At 38.5% G+C, this 24628-nt stretch overlaps 1 protein-coding gene across 1 annotated transcript; it reads left to right on the top strand.

Annotated features, from left to right (window-relative positions):
• Nucleotides 1-4249: 4249 nt before the first annotated feature.
• LOC113609280 (putative dimethylaniline monooxygenase [N-oxide-forming] 6) lies at nucleotides 4250-11641 on the top strand. Its single transcript, XM_027086455.1, is given in 4 exon segments — nucleotides 4250-4432; nucleotides 7754-8141; nucleotides 10123-10195; nucleotides 11299-11641. Coding segments are annotated over 4 exon segments (987 nt in total).
• The last annotated feature ends 12987 nt before the right edge of the window (nucleotides 11642-24628 follow it).

Here is a 24628-nt window from a genome sequence, read left to right as displayed (position 1 = left end):
GGTTAACTCTGATTATGTGTCTAATGGCAACAAAGAAAGGATAGATTGGGGTAGAGAATAGAGAATAGTCATCCTGTTGCAAAGTTATTACAGCATCTTTAAGCATCCTCATATATGGGAGGTAGGCTGCTTCCACCATAAGAGAGGCTTAGAGTAACTCAAAAGTTCAAGATTCTCAGGTTTATTGAAAGACTTGATGAGGCTGGGGATTCTACTTATGTTATAATTCTGAAGCCTGCAAAAGTTAAATTTGTTCTGAATTTCAACAAAGTTAGCCCCGAAGAATAAGAGATCCTTTTAGGGTCACCACAGAAGCTCTGCCTCTCTGACCATGCATTGAGCTGAGAGTCTAAAGACCGGAGCCTGTCATTTTCTTTCTTAAGCACTTCAGTGTGCTCAGAGTAGCCATCCCTCCCCGTGACCTTTCAGTCATCTTTGCTGCCACACAGGTAAGTGCAACAGCCACTTGTTCCTCCAAGGCACTTGCTTTAGTACGGACTTCCCCACAATCAAACATAGGTGATAATATGGGGCTTCCCTGGTGGCGCAGTGGTTGAGAGTCCGCCTGCCGATGCAGGGGACACGGGTTCGTGCCCCGGTCCGGGAGGATCCCACATGCCACGGAGCGGCTGGGCCCGTGAGCCATGGCCGCTGAGCCTGCGCGTCCGGAGCCTCTGCTCCGCAAGGGGAGAGGCCACAACAGTGAGAGGTCTGTGTACCGTAAAAAAAAAAAAAGAAAGAAAGAAAAAAAACATAGGTGATAATATGGTTAGTTGTGATACCATCATTTTCCATGGATCACTACATCCCAATTCACAATTGTCAAGGGGCTCAGCACTGCATTCAAGTTCAGGGAGATGACCAAACCAACTCCCAAATCTCGTTTTTGAGTGTCCATTTCCTTGGACCATTCCTGGCACCAACTTTTGTATCAGTCAGTATCCAGTCAGAAAATAGAAACATCACCACTTATTTTAACATAAAGAATATAATATTAAAAATTGTTGGTGAGGGCTTCCCTGGTGGTGCAGTGGTTGAGAGTCCGCCTGCCGATGCAGGGGATGCGGGTTCGTGTCCCAGTCCGGGAAGATCCCACATGCTGCGGAGCAGCTGGGCCCGTGAGCCATGGCCGCTGGGCCTGCGCGTCCGGAGCCTGTGCTCCGCAAATGGGAGAGGCCACAACGGTGAGAGGCCCGCATACCGCAAAAAAAAAAAAAGAAAAAAATTGTTGGTGAGATATCAGAAACCCTAAAGGACAAAAAGAGAACACAGAATATCATAGAGGGAGCAATTGCCGAAGAAGCTACCACCTCCAGGCCTGAGGAGACAAAGGGGAGAGGCTGGGATTATTGGAATTGAGAAGCTTAAAGGGAACTTGCAGAGCTAAGATGGTACCTCTGAGGAGGCTGCCAGCTGGCTGGTGTTGGTCTCTTTGAAGCAGCATAAATAAATTGGTTCAGGGAGTGTTAGAACAACTGTAACCCGGACCTAGCTATGGCACCAGCATCGCTGCCAGGGGGAAGACATAATGTTGCAGCAGTGCTGACAGGAACAGGAAGCAAACAGAAAGGAGCAAGCCCCTTCTTTTCCAGGTTCTAGACCCCCCCCAAACAAGGAGCCAGCTGGCAAAGGAGAATGATGTTTGCAGAGTCCCAGGCCCAGCTTCATACAGCAGAGCATGAAAGAACAGGTTTGAGGAAAAGACAACCTACTGAATGGGAAAAAATGTTTGCAAATGATATGACTAGTAGGGGATTAATATCCAACATATATAAACAGTTCATACAACTCAACATCAAAAAAACAACCAACCTGATTAAAAAATGGGCAGAAGAACTGAATAGACATTTTTCCAAAGGGGAAATGCAGATGGCCAACAGACACATGAAAAGATTCTCAACATTGCTAATCATCAGGGAAATGCAAATCAAAACCACAATGAGATATCACCTCACATCTGTCAGAATGGCTATCATCAAAAAGAACACAAATAGCAAATGTTGACGGGGATACAGAGAAAAGGGAACCCTCACACACTGTTGGTGGGAATGTACATTGTTGCAACCACTGTGAAAAACAGTATGGAGGCTTCTCAAAAAACTAAAAATAGAACTACCATATGACCTAGCAATTCCACTCCTGGATATATAGCCCAAAAAAACAAAAATTCAAAAAGATACATGCACCCCAATATTCATAGCCAAATGATTTACAATTGCCAAGACATGGAAGCAACCTAAATGTCCATCAACAGATGAATGGATAAAGAAGCTGTGATACATATATAATGGAATACTACTCAGTCATAAAAAAGGACAAAATTTTACCATTTGCAGCAACATGGATAGAGGACATTATGCTAAGTGAAACAAGTCATACAGAGAAAGATAATTACCGTACGATATCGCTTATATGTGGAATCTAAAAAGTATAACTACTAGTGAATATAACATAAAAGAAGCACACTCACAGATATAGGGAATAAACTAGGGGTTACCAGTGAGGGGGAGGGGCAATATAGTGGTGGGGGAGTGAGAGGTACAGACTATTGCATGTAAGATAGGCTCAAGGATGTACTGTACAACATGGGGAATATAGCCAATATTTTTTAATAACTGTAAATGGAAAGTAACATTTAAAAGTTGTACAAAAATTTAAAAAAATAAAATTTTTTTAAAAGAACCTGTTTGAGGTCAAGAGAAAATAATAATCAATCAGCTAGCCTTCTTTAAACCCATCTCAAATACCACTTCCCCCATAAAGGCTCTCTTAATTTACCCCTATATAAATGTGTGTTCTCTCTCATTTGAATCCATATAGTAACTTGGTTTCCTTTTGGTGTCACTTATATTTTTCCCTGCAGTAGAGTTATGCCTGCACTTGTCTTAATCTCTCCCCTCTCCACCGTCCTTCTCCTCCATACACAAACACACACATGTTAGAGATCTGTGAATGCTGAAACAATAACCATTTCTCTCCACATCTCCTGTGACTTCTCAATAACTAGTTGTGTTTACTCACTGCTGAATCCCCAGTGCCTACAACTGGACCTGGCACATAGTAGGTATACATATTTTAATGAAAGACTAAGTAAGTTAGTAAATGAATTTAACTGAACTGAATATCAGTCTAGGCAAATCAGGCTTGGATAACACTAGGGGCTTTTGAATATAGGAACACCTTGGTTAAACGGTATGTCACTTGAGGAAATAAAAGAAAATGTCTTCTTTGTGGGGTGATTGGCCTAATTTCAAACTTAGGAAACTTCTCAGCTTCTAATTCACTGCATTCCCCCACTTCTCCCCCGATCATATCAGAAGGGAGATGTACGCCAAAATCTCATGGACTTAAGTGGATCCAAATCCTGAAGCCAATTTCATATAACAAAATAAATAGAGAGAATGTATTTTGCAACCAGTACTAAAAACAAACAAACAAACGCATCTGGCATAGACTTGTCTGAAAAGTTAAGCATAGAATATTACATTCAAAACCAAAGAAGAATGGCTCCAAGCATTCCTGTGGAAAGAGATGAAGTCTGTTCCAAATCCCATGATACCAAAGAGTACTTCTGGCAGATGAATTTAATCACTGTTCTGTGTTACTAATAAGAAAACACTTAGAAAGGGTTCATCAAGTTAAATCAACATTTACTTATAGATCTCCTACTGAATACCCAACCCTCTACTGGGTGTTGAGGAAAATAAAATTTAAAGTACACATGATGGTCCATGATAGGAAATATGAAATCTGTCTAACAGAGATAAGAATTAACACTCGTGAGACAATGAGCTTCGGGCTTCCCTGCTGGTGCAGTGGTTGAGAGTCCGCCTGCCGATGCAGGGGACATGGGTTCGTGCCCCGGTCCGGGAAGATCCCACATGCCGCGGAGCGGCTGTGCCCGTGAGCCATGGCCGCTGAGCCTGCACGTCCGGAGCCTGGGCTCCACAACGGGAGAGGCCACAGCAGTGAGAGGCCCGCGTACCACAATAAAAAGAAGAAAAATAAATAAATAAATAAATAAAATACAGAAACCACAACGAAAAAAAACTAAAAAAATAAAAATTTAATTTCATGACCCCCCCCCCCCAAAAAAAGAAAGATTATAGAACTTTACAACAAGACAGCCCTTGGTGACTGTGAACTAAATAAACAAGTGCCTTGAGCTTCAGATGAGGCTGGACTACTAGAATATTAGCAAGTCAAAAGAAACTTCCTACCGGGATAGCACTTAGCCGAGACTTGAAAGATGTTCTCAGACAAGAAAAGTCGAGAACCACTATGTGACACAACTCCAGAGAGTGGCATTCTCAACAGTGCAGAACACAACAGTGTGCCAGTATCAGGTGGGAAAAAGGGGTTGCTGGTCACCCTTCTAGATAGGGGTGACCAGCAATCCATGAAAGGCACAGAAGAAGGCAATGAACATGGTGTATCCAGGAATCTGTGAGTCAACTAGTGCAGCCAGATCAGAACATTTATTTGAAGAAGCATTAGATGATAGATCGATAAGATGCAAAGTCAGACTCTGGGTTATCCACAAGAGGGGAATGTCTCTTTTCCATAAAGTCACTGTGCATAAGCAGAATTATACTCAAAAACCCTGTGGGGATGTAAACATATACAAATATTCTAAACTTTAGCCCTCTCCATACACCCCACCCCTTCCTTATTTTCTAAGAAAAGTTGCTTGGTACGCTGCATGATCAGAGAGGAATTTTTGAAAAATGTGTTACATAAGCTTTCATCTTGCAAGTCCTGTTAGGCAGAAGGTAATCCAAAAGAGAGAAACCTGATAATTCTGAACTCTTCACAGTGTGCTTTTTCTGTAAAATGAAAACCAAATGGAGTTTAAATACTAGCACGCTGAATGTGAGCATGTCTTAGGTTTAATGTACTCCAATATAGGACCTCATGACCTCTGAAGATTTTATTGTTGCTGTAATAAGAGGTTGCTCAACAAGCCATGTACAATAGGTCAGTATCACTTGGATTGCAAAGGGGAAAATAATAGAACCAGAACTATCTGAACTTTTGTTTCACTCATTCATTCATTTATTCATTCAGAAAATACATATTTGAGTTCATTATGCATAGGGTACTATGTTAGGCATAGTTGCATATAAGAAGTACAGCAGGCAGACAGTATTCTAAAAGCAGAGAGAAAAGAAGTATTAGAATAATCATAATATAAATGAATAGGACAGAGTATGATTAGGGCAGTAAAGACAATTAGAGCTTGGTGGAATGACTTCCAATTGGTGGGAGGGAAGACAAGCAAAGACATGAGAAGGGAGACAGCTTTTAAGCTGGACATTGAGGGTGTATCTAGACAAGCAAAAATAGGACTTGATAAGCAGAGATGGAATATCAAAGACCACCAAGGCAGACTGCTAAAATGCACGCACAATAGTCTTGAATTAGCCTCTGACCTTGCCCTCAAGTGCCTTATGTTCTAGTGGGGATGATGGGAGATGGACACAGTTATAACCCAAGACAGACAGTGATAATGTGCCCCAGAGCTGCTTGGCATCTAGGTCTAGGACAAGCTCTCTCATCCAGAGGCAGAGTCTGAGCTTAATTTCCTCCTTACTGGCTCAAACCACCCACATATTGAAATAATGAAAATGTGAGCTCTCTGGAGCAATTGTCTGTTGTTATATAATACTTCTGTTTTCCTTTGTTTGGAGAACATCCTTTTAGGGAAAATTCCAAGGAGCTGTAGGGCACTTACTCTTCTCTCCTCATGTTACAATTGGCTAGAGTCCAGGAACGAAAGAGCAGGGATTCATTAACGATGGAAATAATGTGAGGTCTTATCACCTTTGTTTCCCGGAGCAGAATCTTATATGTTTTTTAACCAGTCCGCAACCCGCAGCTCAGCCCTCCTTTCAGTGGGCAGCTGAGAAAGCTCCTTCTCAGAACCATCAACAAAAGTTACCAGCTACGCGTGAATGGTACAGACTCAAACATGAGAACCTTCCAAGTGTGAGCCTTCACCCTTTTTCTGACCTTAGCAGAAATTTCCAAGTGAGGTTTTAAAAAATTTTAAATCTCTGAGGCTCACGCTTGGAAGGTTCTCATGTTTGAGTTCTCACGCTTTTAAATCTTTCGCCATTATGAGAAATACAGCAACCATGAGTAGAGGATGCTTTTGTCATGTAAGAGGAAACAGTGAGGCCCGAGGCAGCCCATCAGAGACACAATCCTTTCATTTGGGGTTGTTGGGCTGGAGGGAAATAGATGTCTTGAATCCAGGAGCAATATAACATTCCATACTTTTCCTTCATTTCATGAAAGTTCCTTCAGAATATGGGGAAAGAGAGGCTGCCAGCTTTTAGATGTACTTTCAAGGCAGCACATTGTGTGAATTTTTATCCTGTTCTTGAAACAGAGAGGAAATGTTTATTTTGAAGTTAGCCTTCAACTGCTCCTCAAAAGAAACCACTTTTCAGTTATACAGAGGTTTTTGGGTTCTTTTTAGCATCTTTATTGGAGTATAATTGCTTTACAGTGGTGTGTTAGTTTCTGCTGTATCACAAAGTGAATCAGCTATACATATACATATATCCCCATATTCCCTCCGTCCCACCCTCCCTATCCCACCCCTCTAGGTGGTCACAAAGCACCAAGCTGATCTCCCTGTGCTATGCAGCTGCTTCCCACTAGCTATCTATTGTACATTTGTCCATGCCACTCTTTCACTTCATCCCAGCTTACCCTTCCCCCTCCCTGTGTCCTCAAGTCTATTCTCTACATCTGCGACTGTATTCCTGTCCTGCCCCTAGGTTCTTAAGAATTTCTTTTTTTTTTTTTAGATTCCATATATGTGCGTTAGCATACCGTATTTGTTTTCCTCTTTCTGACTTACCTCGCTCTCTATGACAGACTCTAGGTCCATCCACCTCACTACAAATAACTCAATTTCGTTTCTTTTTATGGCTAATATTCCATTGTATATACATACCAAACCTTCTTTATCCATTCATCTGTCGATGGACATTTAGACTGTGTCCATGTCTTGGCTATTGTAAATAGCACTACAATGAACATTGGGGTGCATGTATCTTTTCAAATTAGCATTTTCATCTTTTCTGGATATATGCCCAGGAGTGGGATTGCTGGATCATATGGTAACTCTGTTTTTAGTTTTTTAAGGAAACTCCATACTGTTTTCCAGAGTGGCTGTACCAATTTATACTCCCAGCAACAGTATAGAAGGATTCCCTTTTCTCCACATCCTCTCCAGCATTTATTATTTATAGAATTTTTTATTGAAGTATAGTTGATTTACAATGTTTCAGGTATACAGCAAAGTGATTCAGTTAAATATATACATATTCTTTTCCAGATTCTTTTACATTATAGGTTATTACAAAATACTGAATATAGTTCCCTGTGCTACACAGTAGGTCTTTATTGTTTATCTATTTTGTATATAGTAATGTGTATCTGTTAGTCCCAAATTATTATTTGTAGACTTTTTGATGATGGCCATTCTGACTGGTATGAGGGGGTACCTCATTGTAGTTTTGATTTGCATTTCTCTAATAATTAGCAATGCTGAACATCTTTCATGTGCTTGTTCGCCATCTGTATGTCAGACAGATATTCCTAAGGATTGTTACTAGCAACAGGAAAGGACTTTCCCAAAAGAAGAAAGTTTAGTTGTCTTCATGATTAACTGCTTACCCTGAAATCTGTTCAGTGCTATGGACTGTTGCAAATATTTTTTGGAAATGAGGTACTTTAGAGCAAGGGCCTTTTTCTCTTATTTCTCCATAGCACTCTGAGGAAAGAGCCTGTGTTCAATGACGAACCACCATCCCACATGCTATGTGGCACTGTGTCCATCAAGCCCAGTGTGAAGGAGTTCACAGAGACCTCAGCCATGTTTGAGGATGGGACAATGTTTGAGGGCATTGACGTTGTCATCTTTGCAACAGGTTATGGGTATGCCTACCCCTTCCTTGATGACTCCATCATCAAAAGCAGAAACAATGAGGTCACCTTGTTTAAAGGCATCTTCCCCTTGCTGATGGAGAAGCCAACCTTGGCTGTGATTGACCTTGTCTGGTCCCTTGGGTCTGCCATCCCTATAGCTGACCTGCAGACCCACTGGACAGTTAAAGTGTTTGCAAGTAAGTGGACCATTCTGTCTTTCATTCATTTAGTCAACAAATATTTACTGAGCACATACTATACACCAAGCACTGTGCTAGGTGCTAGGGATATAAAGGGAATAAGATAGACATGATGCTTGACCTCACAGAGCTTAAAATAAGGTGAGGGGAATGCTGCAATAGGGAAAGTTCTACAGTGTTCTGGTGAGGGGAGTTGGGTAGTGAGTTATTCCACAAAAATGGAACAGCATGAGGAAAGATATAAAGGTAAAGTACAGCATGGAGTGTGAGAGGAACCAGAAACATTTTGGTGTAAGGAAATATAAAGCAGAGGCAGGCAGCAGCAAGAAATAGAGGAAGGAACCAGAGCATGGAGGGCCTTATAACCTGTGTTAAAGAGCTTAGACTTCTCATAGGGGAATTGGTAGGACTTTGCAAGGCTATAAAGGCAAGAGAAGGACAGCAGTGGATCAATGTCAAGGTACATTGCAAAGGCTGAAAGGACCCTGGTGGGTGTCAGGACATGCTGGAGGCATTACCGATGTCAACTGTGTCAGAATAACAGTGTTGGGCCACTCCTACTCTGTTGATTATCTTCTCCCCCTTCCTCCCCCTGGACCCCATGGGTTTCAGGGACTATAAGTATGCTTGTGTGGGCAAATCAAGGATATGAGGAGAAAGGCAATATCTCAAATATCAATTTAATTTACTCCAATCATATTGATCACCACTATTATTGAAAGTATCCTTTTACTCAAGGGTTTGAGAATCTTGGCCAATATAGGTGTACCTTACCTAACATACCGTCCATAAAAACTTAGACTACAAGTAATGAAGAAAAAGTTAAAATCATAGAGTATATGTGTATGTTTTCTTAAAATGTTGTGCATAAGTAAGCTTCTATTTCAAATGTACCATGAAAGATTGTTATTTTAAAAAACCCATTATGCTTTGTTGTAGAGCAGAAACTAACATACCATTGTAAAGCAATTATACCCCAATAAAGATGTTAAAAAATAAATAAATAAATAAAAAATTAAAAACCCATTATGAAATCTTTTGTAAGGGTGCTCACTTATAAAATGATTCTATTGTCTTTTTCTCTTGAAAAGCAAAACAGTGCCAAGCATCTGAGGTTTTATGGAAAAATCAGACATAGTTCATAAACCCAAGAAATGTACATAAAACAATGGGCATCATTTATTCATCCAGCAAATATTTACTGAGCACCTGCTATGTGCCAGGTTCTGTCTTGGCACTTAAGATACAACATCAAACAAAATGACCAAAATTCTGGTCCCTTACTTTCTAGCAGGGGCACAGCAAGTATCTGACCACAGGGTACCAGCAGGCTGAGGTGAGATGCTAATAATGACTGGGAAGTATTCATGGGAATGCCATAACTTCTCCTGCCATTATTACAAAGGCAAATGAGCTACAGTTAGCAATTAAAAGAGGCCTCCACTAATATAGTGAAATTTATTATAAAAATAAAAATTTTCTGCTGCCCCTTAAAACATCTTCCTTGGCTGCAGGCTGATGCTGGAAAACCCAGGTTTCCTTCCATTGTCCAATTTTAATTGCCATAGACCTTAGATTGAATTATTTTACCAGACTATTTCTTGAGAGAATTCTTAGTAAGAGGATGTAGAAAGAAATGATGAAACTGATAAGGTATTACATGCATGAGGCATGTTGAGGATTGACCCTCCATAATGTCATCATAAATGTAAGATAGGATGACTTGAAGCTAAAAATTTTTCCACTGTCACTATTTCATTGTAGGCCAGCTTTGCCATTCCCAGAGCAGGTTCATTGGCTTCTCAGATCTTTGTTTCCGTGAATTGTTATTCTGCTAAACATACTAAAGATAGCTCCTCTTGATACAAAATCTTTTAGGGACATAGTTCATAAACACTGAATGAAATTAATCATGTATAATTACATATTTCTGATTTCTTTGTCTTTTTCAATATTTCTGTCTTCATTTCCTTTTTAGACTCATGCACCCTGCCAACTACAAATGAAATGATGGATGATATTAATGAGAAAATGGGGAAGAAACTCAAATGGTAAGAGACGGTACTTGCTAATAAACAAATCCTAAAATTTGCCTATATGTGTAGGAAAACATTAATAGATTCTATAATCTTGTCACTAGTCAAAGTTCACATTTTTTAAACACTTGCTATAATCAAGCAGTATTCGATGGGCAAATAATTGTCATTGCACTTCTCCTGTGTAACTCTAGAGCACAGGTTCTCAGATGGGTGGTTTTGTCCCCCAGGGGATATTTGGCAAAATCTGGCAACATTTTTGGTCATTGCAAGTGAAGAGGGCATGCTACTAGCATCTAATGGGTCGAAACCAGGGATGCTGCTAAATATCCTACAGTGCAGAGAACAGTCCACCTAAACAAAGAATTATCCATCTCAAAATGCCAATAGTGCTGAGGATGAGAAATGACTCTGACTCTTTCCCCAACAGCTCCTTTCCCACCAGCCATGCGTCTGTCAGCAAACTAGCTAGCTGGAAACTGAGCAGTGGCAGTGATGTAACAAGAAAACCAAATGAAGAATTAAATTGAGTTCACCTGCCCTTGTATTTTCTACTTATTACCCTTTATGTTAGAGGCCAATAGGAATAATGAGGAGGAAAAAGAGCAGCCTCAATGTCAATCTTATTGCTTAAATAAGGGTTTCTAAAAGCAAATGAGATCACACTCCAACTAAACGTATGAAACAATTTATATTAGTAAATTGCAACAATATTAAAACTATACATAAACCCAATTTTAAACACATTGATATAAAAATCTAACATTAGGGGAGATCCTAAGCAATGTCATATAAAGAATAATCATGTATCAAAGAGTAAACTAAGTTAATCAGTCACCTTGAGACCCTAGGGTCAGTTCACTCCAGGCTTCATGGCTAGAGACAAAAGTCCAAAATGACATCACACTTGAATAGAGGTTAGGAAGGAGGGGGAAAAAAAAAGCTCACTTACAGTCAAAGAACAAATGATAAATTCTATGTTGTGGAAAAAGGGAGGAGTGGGGTTATTACTGGAGGTGCTGACTAAAATGTTACTTTTCTGAGAGTAAAAAGTAAGAAATTTGTGCTTCTGTTTACAACTGTGGCACTCATTCCAATGTGTTCTTTTCTTTCCCCAGGTTTGGCCAGAGCCAGACTTTGTAGACAGATTACATCACATACATGGATGAGTTGGGCTCCTTCATAGGGGCCAAGCCTAACATACCATGGCTCTTCCTGACTGATCCCCAGCTGGCCCTGGAGGTGCACTTTCGTCCTTGTAGCCCATACCAGCTTCGACTGATGGGACCAGGAAAGTGGGATGGAGCCAGAAATGCCATCCTGACCCAATGGGACAGGACAGTAAAGCCAACCAGAACAAGAGCTGTCAGTGAATCTAAGAGACCCCAACCGTTTTACAATTTGCTTAAAACACTTTTATTCCCAGTGCTTCGTTTGGCTGTTTTACTTGCATTTTATTAATGGGAAAGTTCTTTGGGTTTCAGAGTTCAGCCCAGAAGTTCAATTGCAAATATGCATATACAGATATTAAATTTCATAGCTGCTCTTTCCCTTCCTGCAGACTTAAAATGAATCCTAGCCCATTTGACTAAAGTCTAAATAAAATGGATAATAGCATCTCTCTTTAGATAAGAATCTAAATTGGCAAGTTTGGAGATACTCAAGATAAGGTAAAAGATGGGGCGATAAATGGGAGTGAGCACAGATTTGCTGGCTGAACAAAGTTTAATCAACTTTTTAACGTGTGTTTTGTCATGGGGAGAATTTACATCACAACAATGTTGAGTCTTCTAACCCATGACACAGTATAGTTCTCCATTTATTTTGATCTCCTTTCTCTCAGTAGTGTTTTGTAGTTTTTAGTGTCTTACCCATCTTATGTCAGATTTGTCCTAAGTATTAGATATTTTTGAATATTATAAATAGTAGTTTAATTTTGTTTAATTTCTTATTGTTTATTGCTAACAAGTGCACTTATTTGTTCTAGGAACTTTATGTAGATTCCATATTTTCTATATAGACAATCATGTTGTCTGAAAATACAGTTTACTTCTCCCATTAAATTTGAATGTATGATATTTCTTTTTCTTGCCTTATTGCACTGGCTAGAAACTCCAGTATTTTGGATAGAAATGGGGAGATCAGACATCTCTTCCTGATCTTAGGATTAAGGCATTCAGTCTTTTACCATTAAGTATATTAGCTCTAGATTTTTCATAAATTCCCTTCATTAAGTTAAATAACATTCCTTCTATTCCTAGTTTGCTGACAATTTTCATCAGAATGGATGTTGTCTTTTTTCAGCTGTTTTCTGCATCTATTGAGATGATCTTATGTTTAATTTTTAGTTTATAAATATGGTGAATTCCACTGATTATTAAACCAATCTTGCTTTCCTGAAATAAAACCCACTTGATCATGATATATTATCCTTTTTTTATGCAGTAGAATTATATTTGGTAACATTTGTGAGGGATATTAATCTGTCTTTAATTTTTATAATATTTTTGTCTGGTTTTGGTAACAGTGTAAGGATGGCCTCATAGAATGGGTTGGGGAGTATTCTGTCCTCTTTAATTTTCTGGCAGAGTTGTATATAATTGGAATTACTGCTTTCTTAAATATTTGATAGAATTCACCAGTGAAGCCATGTTTAACCTGAAGTTCTTTGTAGGAAAAATTTTAAACTACAAATTTGTGTTCTTTAATAGATGTAGTGTTACTCAGGTTATGTGTTTCTTCTTGAGAGAGCTTTGGCAGTATATGTATTTCAAGCAATTTGTTCATTTTATCTAAGGTAATTCAATAGCTACAAGACAGTCTTTTCAACAAATGGTACTGGAACAATTGGATATTTACACGATATGAAAAAATAGTGATGTGGAAACTGATACAGACACTTGAGGAGAACAAGAAAAGTGATATTTTGAGTGGAGATGTCTATGTTTCAGGAACATGTTTCAGGGTGTAAGAGTCTCCTCCCCATCCAGACCCAGTACTGGAGGGTTGTTTTCCCCAACCAAGATTCTGGTGGAAATGTGGCTAAGTGTAGTGTTGACTCTTCAGACTTAGAATATTTAAGCCGACTGGAAATTTAGTTGGTAAATTGGAGTCGTTGGTATCTTATTCAATCAAAAGGACAAGATTAATTTTCATCAACCTAAATTTGATGGAATGCTACTTACAACCTCTATGTACTTTGTCCTGTGTAGTAAATAGACATAAGCATGTATCTTCCCAACAGCTTTACCAGTTATGCAAAATAAGGTGTGAACAAAGGAACACTGAGGAGCAACAGAGGTCTAGAGAACAAGGTAACTCAAGGGCATTTTATTCTTCTGACTGGGTACTTAGCTGGATTGCCAGTGAAATTTGTGTTTGTGTGTATGTAAATGTGTATATGTAGGCGCGTGGATATGTTTGTGACTGAATCCAGTGTAAGGACTATAGCAGGCAAGCTCATTAACAAATTGAATAAACAAAACCATTTTTATCAGTTCATTAGCAATGATAATCACTGATTTTTTACAACAGATAGGGAGAAAGGCTAACAGTTAAGAGACTGCTTGGTTTTGTGTCATCAGATACAAAACAAACTATTTTTTAATGTTCTCCTTACCCCTAAAATTCTAGCATAAAGTAATAAACTAAATTGAGATAATATATTTAGTGCTTCAATCACAGGAACTTTTTAATGTTGATTCTCTTTCATGTTTGAGAGTAGTTCATTAATATTTACGGCATTTCCTCTAACCATCATCATCACCTTGCCCTATTTTACAATGAGGCTGTAAAAACTTTGAGGTAACATGGGGATTGAGGGCAGAACTAAGGAGTTAAGCCTCTTGCTCCCTATTTCAGAGTTCATTCCAAGAGCTGTTTGACTAGTTCCTATCATTTTGTCTAAATAGCACATGAGGGCATTGAGAACAAAAAGGACATACTTATATCACCACCCATGTAATATTCTTCATATATGGTAGTACTCTTCAGGAATATGATTAAATGCATTGTGTACATTTTATATATATACATGTATATACATATATGTGTGTGTTTGTTTATATAATACATGTGTACATGTTTGTATCTATAAGCACATATGTATACATATATATACATGTATGTATAGGTGTATGTATAAATATGGCACAATGCATTTAATCAGATTTCTGAAGAATATATGAATATTATGAGAATATATTATACTGTGTGTTTACATATATATTACATAGTAAAAATGTGATCAAGATTAAAAAGGCAATGTGAAGGAAGTAGTGTAGGAAACAGAAATATTTCCTGGGCATCTCTAGAAAAGCTTCCCAAAGGAGGTGCCATTTGATCTGGACTATGAATAATATGCAGGAGAAGATGGAAAAGAGTATTGTAATAAGAAAGAATGGAATCACTGAAGCCATGAATAAAACAAATTCAAGTTAAGTGATAGGAGTAAAGGGTATTAAAAGGCAAGTGATAGAAAATAAGGATGAACAAGAAGGTAGGGCCAAATTAGATACAGTCTTACATTTTGTGCTAAGGAGTTTAGACTTTATGACACTGAAGAGTAGCACATTATGCCACCACAAAATATGCCACTATGGCATAAGGATTATCTTGAGAAGAAGCCAATTGAGAATCAGACACAAGAAAAGCTCTCTACCCTCCTCCTATTTGCCTAAAAGCAGTACATAAATTCACAAAGCCCTCATCCTCTCTCTACCAGGAAGAACAAATGTTAATACCTGGAGACAACTTTAGACCCTATCAGCCTGGAAAAGGCACCAGAGGAATCTACATAACAAACTTTACTAAATAGTGTTTTACCTTCACCCTTGGAAGCATAAATCTGCTTTATTTTGTCCTGTCCTTTCTCTACAAATTTATTATTCTTTGTTGAAAATGCTATATAAACTGGAATTCCACCCCACCTTGGGGAGTTACTCATTTTTCTCTGGGCATTTCCCATGTACACATGAGGTATACATGTTAATAAACTTCTGTTTTTTTCTCTTGTTAATCTGTGTTTTATTACAAGGGTCTTAGCCAGGAACTCAGAAGGATAGAGGGAAAATTAATTTTCCTCCCCTATAATGTCTACTGCAGAGAGCCAATAGAGGAAAAGGCAGATGATACGATCTGAATTTTTTGAGATATTAGGAGGTCAAAATTAACCTCAATTTATTTATTTTTCATGCGTACATTATATCTCTACTTCTGTATACCCTACAGCGTGCCCACCACCGAAAATTGCGTTTCCATGCGTCACCATACAGTTGATCCCTTTTACCCATTTTGTCCTCCCCTCACATTCCTCCCCCTCTGATAACCACTGCTCTGTTCTCTGTATCTACATGGTTGGGGGGTTTTTGTTTGGTTTGTTCACTTATTTTGCTATATTTCACATATGAGTGAAATCCTAATCCTGTCTGACTTATTTCACTTAGCATAACACCTTCAAGATCAATCTGTATTGTCACAAATGGCAAGATTTCATCTTTTTATGGCTGAGTAGTATTACATTTTATATATATATATATATATACCACATCTTCTTTATCCATCCATCCATTGATGGCCACTTAAGTTGTTTCCATATCTTGGCTATTGCAAATAATGCTGCAATGAATATAGGGGTGGATATATCTTTTCAATTAGTGCTTTTCTATAGTCTTTGGATAAATACCCAAAAGTGGGATACTTGGATCATATGATAGTTCTGTTCTACATACTGTCTGTCAGAGTGGCTGCACCAATTTCCATTCCCACCAACAGTGTATGATTGTTCCCTTTTCTCTAACCCTTGTTATTTCTTGTCTTTTTGATAATAGCCAATCTAACAAGCATGAATATCTCACTGTGCTTTTGATTTGCATTTCCCTAATAATTAGTAATCTTGAACATATTTTCACATGCCTGTTGACCATCTGTATGTCTTATTTGGAAAAATGCCTCTTCAGCTCCTCTGCCCATTTTTTCTTTTTTTAGGTCTAACATTTAATTAGTTAGTTAGTTAGTTAGTTATTTTAAACATCTTTATTGGAGTATAATTGCTTTACAATGGTGTGTTAGTTTCTGCTGTTTAACAAAGTGAATTAGCTATACATATACATATATCCCCATATCTCTTCCCTCTTGCATCTCCCTCCCTCCCACCCTTCCTATCCCGCCCCTCTAGGTGGTCACAAAGCACCGAGCTGATCTCCCTGTGCTATGCAGCTGCTTCCCACTAGCTATGTATTTTACATTTGTTAGTGTATATATGTCCATGCCACTCTCTCACTTTGTCCCAGCTTACCCTTCCCACTCCCCATGTCCTCAAGTCCATTCTCTAGTAGGTCTTCGTCTTTATTCCCATCCTCCCCCTAGGTCCCTCATGACCTTTTTTTTTTTTTTTTAGATTCCATATATATGTGTTAGCATACGGTATTTGTTTTTCTCTTTCTGACTTAATTCACTCTGTATGACAGACTCTGAAACTTAAATGCTTTTGCACAGCAAAGGAAACCATAAACAAGATGAAAAGACAACCCTCAGAATGGGAGAAAATGTTTGCAAATGAAGTAACTGGTACAGGATTAATCTCCAAAATTTACCAGGGCTCATGCAGCTCAATATCAAAAAAACAAACAACCCAATCCAAAAACGGGCAGAAGACCTAAATAGACATTTCTCCAAAGAAGATATATAGATTGCCAACAAACACATGAAAGAATGCTCAACATCATTAATCAGTAGAGAAATGCAAATCAAAACTACAATGAGATATCATCTCATACCAGTCAGAATGGCCATCAGCAAAAAATCTACAATAAGTGCTGGAGAGAGTGTGGAGAAAAGGGAACCCTTTTGCACTGTTGGTGGAAATGTAAATTAATACAGCCACTATGGAGAATAATATGGAGGTTCCTTAAAAAACTAAAAATAGAACTACCATACACCCAGCAATCCCATGACTGGGCATATACCCTGAGAAAACCATAATTCAAAAAGAGTCATGTACCACAATGTTCATTGCAGCTCTATTTACAATAGCCAGGACATGGAAGTGACCTAAGTGTCTACTGACAGATGAATGGATACAGAAGATGTGGCACATATACACAATGGAATATTACTCTGCCCATTTTTTAATTGCATTCTTTGTTTGTTGTTGAATTGTATGAGTTCTTTATATATTATATATATGACAAAGATATAACTCCTTATCAGATATGTTATTAACAAATATCTTCTCCCATTCAGTAGGTTGTCTTTTCACTTTATTAATGGTTTCCTTTGCTGTGCAGAAGCTTTTTAGCTTGATATAATCCCATTTGTTTGTTTTTGCTTTTGTTTCCCTTGCCTGAAGAGACATATCTAGAAAGATATTGCTAAGACCAATGTCAAAGAGTGTACTGCCTATGTTTTCTTCTAAGAGTTTTATGGTTTCAATGACCTGAATTTTTTAGGAAAAGAACATTGGCAGTAGTATGGAGGATGTCCTCACCAAAGAAAATATTGGTAGGAAGGCTCATAGTTAGGAGTCTGTTCAGTTGTCCAAACCAAAGATGGTAATCCCCTAACCTAATACGATGCAGTGGTGGTGATATTGGAGATGAGAGGCTAAATTCAAAGTGGAACTGTTGGAATTAGTGTCTACCTATATGTGTTGAGTAAATGGAAAGCTAGAGTCAGAGATGACATTACAATTTCCATTGGGAACCTAAGGGATATTAACTCTTCCACTTGAACTAAAAAATCCCAAAGGAGCAGATATGGATTAGAAAACAGTGATGATAAGCTAGGGTGAGCTAAATTTGAAATGCTTGTGAAAATGTCCCAGAGGCAATTGGAAGTATGGATCTACAAGGCAAAAGTAAGAGGTTTAAGATTAGCACAGATATGTATACGTATAGCTGATTCACTTTGCTGTACAGTAGAAACTAACGCAACATTGTAAAACAACTATACTTCAATTAAAAAAAAAAAAGATTAGCATGGGTAAAAATAGTTGTTGAAGCCAAAGACATGAGTGAAATCAGCCAGGGAAAACATGTAGAATCAAAAGAAAATAAGAAGACAGCCCTAGTTGGCAAAGTAAAAGAAGGAAACTAGAAAGAAATAATTAGAAAGACAGGAGTGGAAACCAGGAACGAATAACATGCTGAAATACAAAGAAAGGAGTTTTGAGATGTTTGTAAACCCAACAAATTGCTCATTAATGTGACAATTCCAAAATCAATCTGAAATAATTCATAAAAAAGAGCAGTCTAGAAAATTTTGATGAAGACAAATCTGGGAGGGAAATTGCTCTGTCAGGTGTTTAAATATAGTATAAAGATACAATATTATATTATTATTTCAAATGAATACACAGATTAATGGATCAGAAAAAAATGGACCAGGAAAACATGAATTCTCAGGAGAAAATATTTGTTGGCTACAACAAGTCTACCTCAAAGTGCCAAGTCCAGACTGGTTTTCAGGCTTATTTTCCTGAATCCCTCAGGGAATAAGATTTATTTTCCAAGGTTTATTAAAGCTCAGGTTGTCACCTCTCCTCCCATGTCTAATTGGCTCTGTAGCTACAAAATGGTAGACCAAGGGCCTGAGATCTTAATCACAAGACTCAGATCCAAGACATGGAATTCATGAATATTTCCAACTCCTTGGTGTCCATTCTACAAGTTGAGGCAGAACTGTGTCCTGTTTCAGCAGGATGTAGCCAGAACAGTCAGCACCCCATTCCCTCAAAGACTGAGTGAAGGTTGAAACAGGAGTGGGGACTGAAACCAACTCCCCCTAAAACCTAGCTCCTCTGCTGAGTTTATGATTAACCTCCCTATTCAAAACTTTATCCCCTTTCTTGTCCTGTTACCCAAAAACTGGATTTGCCTCTGGGTGGGTGTCGAACCAAAAGACACAACCATGCCAAAGGTCAGGAGAAGGAATGACTTATTATTACTTACAGCAAGTAAGGAAAACACCAGGGATCTTTCCCAAAGCAGTGTCTCCTCAAACAGCAAAATTGGGGAAGTTTTAAGCTAAGGGTACATGCATATTCATGAAGGGGTTTGAGTAGGGGAGAATTCAGCATAGAATTGGGGAAAAGGCGGACAGAGTCCAGGCTTTAGTTGACTGAAGTCAGGAGGGTCAACATCATCATTCCATCCTCCACCTGAGTGGGAGCCTTAGTTCCTACAGTACTGAAAGACTGATCAGATTGTCATGAATATCCTTTGAGGAGGAACTAGGACTCTGTTTTACTGCTGAACTATTGTTTCTTGCCTGCTTTTCCTTTGCTCTGCATTCCCTTACTTCCCTTAAGATCATTAAATACTGAGATCTGTTCAAGGGTAAGCATTGTAGCCAGGCTTAGATAACAAAATGTCTTAGGCCAAAATGGCTTCTCTATGTCAAGAAAGCCATTCCTGGTTCTCTTTCTCTGGGGACCCCCTAACCTATCTGCTTACAGTCCCACACCTGTTAACCCTCAAGATTGAGGAGTATCAAAGAAAAGGGGGGATTGAAAGAGCAGGACCCTATGGGGCCCTCATGGTTACAAAATCCTTTGTTTCCCCCATTTCCTGTTTATAGGAAAAACATTTCAGCCTCCTAAACCATCTCTGAGTTCCAAAAGGCAGATTCAAACTGTCCAATTAGGGAGGTGAGGTGGAGGATGGTAACTTCAGGCTAAACACAAGACTCCTGGAACACCACCCTGTTACCTCACCACCAATCAATCAGAAGAAAGTCATACATCATGCAGCCATCACCCCAAATATTGCCTTTAAAAACTCTTCCCCAAAAACCATCTGGAAATACAAGTCTTTTGAGCATGAACCACCTATTCTCCTTGCTTGACCCTTGCAATAAAACTTCCTCTGCTTCAAACCCCACTTCTGTTTGTTTGGCCCCACTCTGCATTGGGCACATAAGCTTGGGTTTGACAACAAGTTCAACAAGGAGATATAATAATTGTAAATATATATGCACCCAAGATAAGAGCACATAAACACATAAATCATATATTAACAAACATAAAGGGGAAAATTGACAGCAACACAATAACAGTTGTGGACTTTAACACCTCACTTACATCAATGGGCAGATCATCCAGACAGAAAATCAGTAAGGAATCACTGGCCTGAAATGACGCATAAACCATACAGAGTAAATACATATATGTAGAACGCTGATCCAAAAGCAATAGAATACACATTCTTTTGAAGCACACATGAAACATTCTCTGGGACAGATCACTTGTTAAGCCACAAAACAAGTCTCAAGAAATTTAAGAAGACTGAAGCAATATCAAGCATGTTTTCCAACTACACCAGTATGAAATTAGTAATCAACTACAAGAAAAAAACTGCAAAAACCACAAACACACAGAGGTTCAACAATATGCTACTACACAATCAATGAGTCACTGAGGAAATCAAAGAGGAGATCAAAAAATACCTGAAGACAAATAAAAAAGAAAATACAACAATCCAAAATCTATGTGATGCAGCAAAAACAGTTCTAAGAGGAAAGTTTATAGTGATACAAGTCTGCCTCAGGAAACAAGAAACATCTCAAATAAACACTCTAAACTTACACCTCAAGGAAATAGAAAAAGAAGAACAAACAAAACACAAAGTTAGTGTAATAGAAGGAAAGAAATGATAAAGAGCAGATCAGAAATAAATGAAATAGAGACTAAAAAAACAATTTAAAAGATCAGTGAAACTAAGAGTTGGTTCTTTGAAAAGATAAACAAAATTGATAAAACTTTAGCCAGATTCATCAAGAAAAAAAGAGAGAGGGCCCAAATTAAAAAAATGAAAGAGGAGGAGTTACAACTGACACCACAGAAATACAAAAGATCCTTAAGAGAACACTACAAACAATTTAGGCCAATAAAATGGACAACTTAGAAGAAATGAATAAATTCCTAGAAATGTTCAATCTCCCAAGACTAAATCTGGAAGAAATAGAAGATATAAACAGACCAGTAGCCAGTCTTGAAATTGAATCAGTAATTTAAAAATTCCCAACAAACAACAGCCCAGGACCAGGTGGCTTCAGCTGAATTCTACCAAACATTTCAATAAGAGTTAACAACCGAATTCCCTGGTGGTCCAGTGGTTAGGATGGTTAGGACTCGGTACTTTCACTGCCATGGCCCGGGTTCAATCCCTGACTGGGGAACTGAGATTTCACAAGCTGTATGGCATGGCAAATAAATAAATAAATATAATGAGTTAACACTGATCCTTCTCAATAATTCCAAATTCCAATAAACTGAAGAGGAAAAAATGCAGGCCCAGCACAATCAGATTTTCTAAAATTTTTAGAAAGCTTTGTATTGATATCTGTATCTGTTATTTTCTGGATTTTTAATGTTCAGCAACTTTTTTTTTTAAGATTTTTAAGCCTTGGACAGGTCAGATAAAACTTGCGTGAGCACAGTTTTCAGGGACTTCCAGTTTAAGATCTCTTTCTTGCCTTCCTTGAAACAATGGATATTGTCTTCATATAATCACCATTTTAAAGTTCAAAAGGATTTTACAGATCTCCTAATTCAACCCTCGATAGATGTTTGTGTTTTCTCCACAACACCCCGTCTCCTCTTTCACACCTATTTAGACATATAGTTCATTTGTTACCCTCTGGAGCAGACTTCAGATCACTGCCTCTGGCATATATCCAGTGTGACCACTATTCACTCACAGTGGTGGACACTAGCCCTGTGATAAGTCTGTAAGTGCCAGACTCAAATGCAGGAGTCATGTTCTACTTGCTCAACAACCAAAAATGAAGCACTGAATTCATTCCAAACTATGGTTTTAATAACTTAATTGAATATTGAAAAAGGCAGGACTACTTCCCATAATCTGTCCTATACAAATGTTTGTATAAATGCCCAAAGATGGATGAACAAGGACATTCAATGCAGCTTTGTTTATAATCATGAAAAACTAGAAACCACTCAAATACCCACCACAGTGTAAAATAATGTACTGTAAAACATATGAAATCAACTGACATGGAACTCTCTGCAAAACATATTGCTTAATGAAAAGAGCTAGGAACAAAATAATACATGCAATATTTTCTCATTTATGTAAATGCACATGTATATATGTATGTGTTTTCAATGAGAATATGTTCGTATACGGCTTTTATAAAATTTTTAAGAGGTATCATTTAGCCTAGAAAGCACCTACAAGATGTCTGGTTAACCTCATGAAGACAAGAGGAAATGAAAGATTTTGTACATATGAATTCCAGCCTCAACTGCAAATTAATCTTCCTGCTTTCTCAGTGACACTGCTTTCTCTTTTGTGTCATATTACCATTCCCTGTGTTCAGATGACTGAGTTTTATCCATTATATAACAATGTTTATTGTAATTCTACCTGAGAGGGCTGTAATTAGTGAATTTTGTACTCACTATTGGAATGCACTTCATTGAAGTAAACAGTCATAGATGGGTTAACAAAAGGTTAGGCAAGACTGGGGACAAACTCACAATGCCCAGCCTATGGATAAATACTCTGGGGTCAGAGGATCCCAGGCCAATAGCAGTACACTTTGCCCTGTAAATAAGAGAGAGGTAAGAAAAATGACATTGTTAAAGTCTCCAGGTAACTGATATAAATGATGCTTCATAATAAATCATCCAGACAAATGGTGAGAGCTGAAAAACAATAGGTGTTGATAATGCCCTGGTACTCCAATCCATCCTCCACACTGCAACAAGTATGGCATGGCGAGCCCATCCTCAAAACCCTTCCAAAGTTTCCCATCACATTTTGGGTAATATCCAAGGTTGATAACATACAAGATCCATTATCTGGCCCTAGTCTACCTTGTTCTTACTTCTCCCTGCTTCCCTTGTTATACTCTGGTGATATTGGACTGGTCATATTTCCTAAACTCATGCCATAATAACTCTCACGCCTTTACCTCAGTTCATGCTGTTCCCCTTGCTATCCTCCATGACCCCACACTCATCTCCACCACCGGCCCCTTGGAAAACTCCTGCTCTTTTGTTATTTATTCTTTCTCCATAGTGGCTGTTCCTGCAGGCCATTGTCCTGACCCTTCTTTTGCCCCCAGTTGGCTCTTAGACTTACCTCTCCTCATAAAAAGTCTTCTTTCAGTTAAAAAAAAGAAATCTGACAAATTAACTTACACTCAGTTTTCAATGACTGACCATCTGCTAACATTGTTGAGCCCTTCCAGAGAAGGCTGCCAGATTTAGCAAATAAAAATACAGAACACCCAGTTAATTTTAAATTTCAGGTAAACAACAAATAATGTTTTACTGTAAGGGCAGCCTATGCACTATTTGTATTTCACCTAGAAACACTAACCCCAGGGTATCTGAATTTTATCAATTTAGCAACTACTTGGTAAGGTGCTATGCTTATGCTGCAGGAAGCAAACAGAAGTATCAAAGGCTTCCTCTGAATGAAATGGATAAAGACCCAAGAGTGGGACTCCAAGCATCAATCAGCAGATAGAGAGGCACTTAGCTGACCAGAGCCTTCCCACCACTCCTGAATCAAGTCCTGAGAGAAGGGCTGTCTCCTAACTCCAACCTTAGAGTGTTCACATGCTCATTCTTCTGTGAGTTTTCTCCCAACTCTGGTCTTATACCTCCAAGTCTATCTTTAACCCTCACTCTAGCTATTGCTCAGGCCCAGATATTCTGCTACCTCTTAGACATCCTAGCACCACTTCTAAAACTGATTCCAAATAGGCTACACCAGGAAGGCTCTTGTTCCTAATATATGATGGTCTACAAGGCTCAAAATCTTACAAATAATCTTTATTGTCTCTCTCTCCTTTGCTATGTATAGCTAGTAAGTCATCAGGTCCTGAAAATAGAGCCATCCCTGGGAATAGAAAAGGTAAAACCCAACATATCCACATTCTTCCTGTACTCCTCCCTCTACACACACACAAATTGGATTGTGGAGTACATTGTCCTTAAAGTAAATAAATTAATCCTGTTGGCAACCTCTGTTCTTGTTTTCACTATTCCCTTAAATAAATCAAATTCTATGAAGTGTTAGCAAACAATTCATATATTTCTGTGGGAAGACAAAGGATACATCTGACACCATAAGGCAAAACTTAATTGAAAAAATCCTTATCAGACGTCTCTGATTTCTCTCAAAGTTTCTCTTTGATATCATGTCATCCCCACAATCTTCTCAACCCTTTCTCCCTACTGCTGCTCCATCCTCCAGTTCCAAATGAACTGCCTCCTCTATCTTCTCCCCACTAATCTTCCACTCCTTTCTTATTACAACAATTCCATTCTCTCTGGCTTCTCCAATCACCTCAGTCAACAAAGGATCCTCCTTTGAAAATGTTGAGAATTATCCATATCAACTACATTTCTGCTTTTTCCCATGTGTCATAATTGTTTGTCCAGTCACAGAAAAATCAAGGCCAGCCTTGAAAGCT

This window comes from Aethalodelphis obliquidens, unplaced genomic scaffold, assembly GCF_003676395.1.
Source record: "Aethalodelphis obliquidens isolate GAN/ISIS:26980383/991018 unplaced genomic scaffold, ASM367639v1 scaffold55, whole genome shotgun sequence".
Classification (NCBI taxonomy): domain Eukaryota; kingdom Metazoa; phylum Chordata; class Mammalia; order Artiodactyla; family Delphinidae; genus Aethalodelphis; species Aethalodelphis obliquidens.
This window is presented reverse-complemented; position numbering and strand designations above follow the sequence as displayed.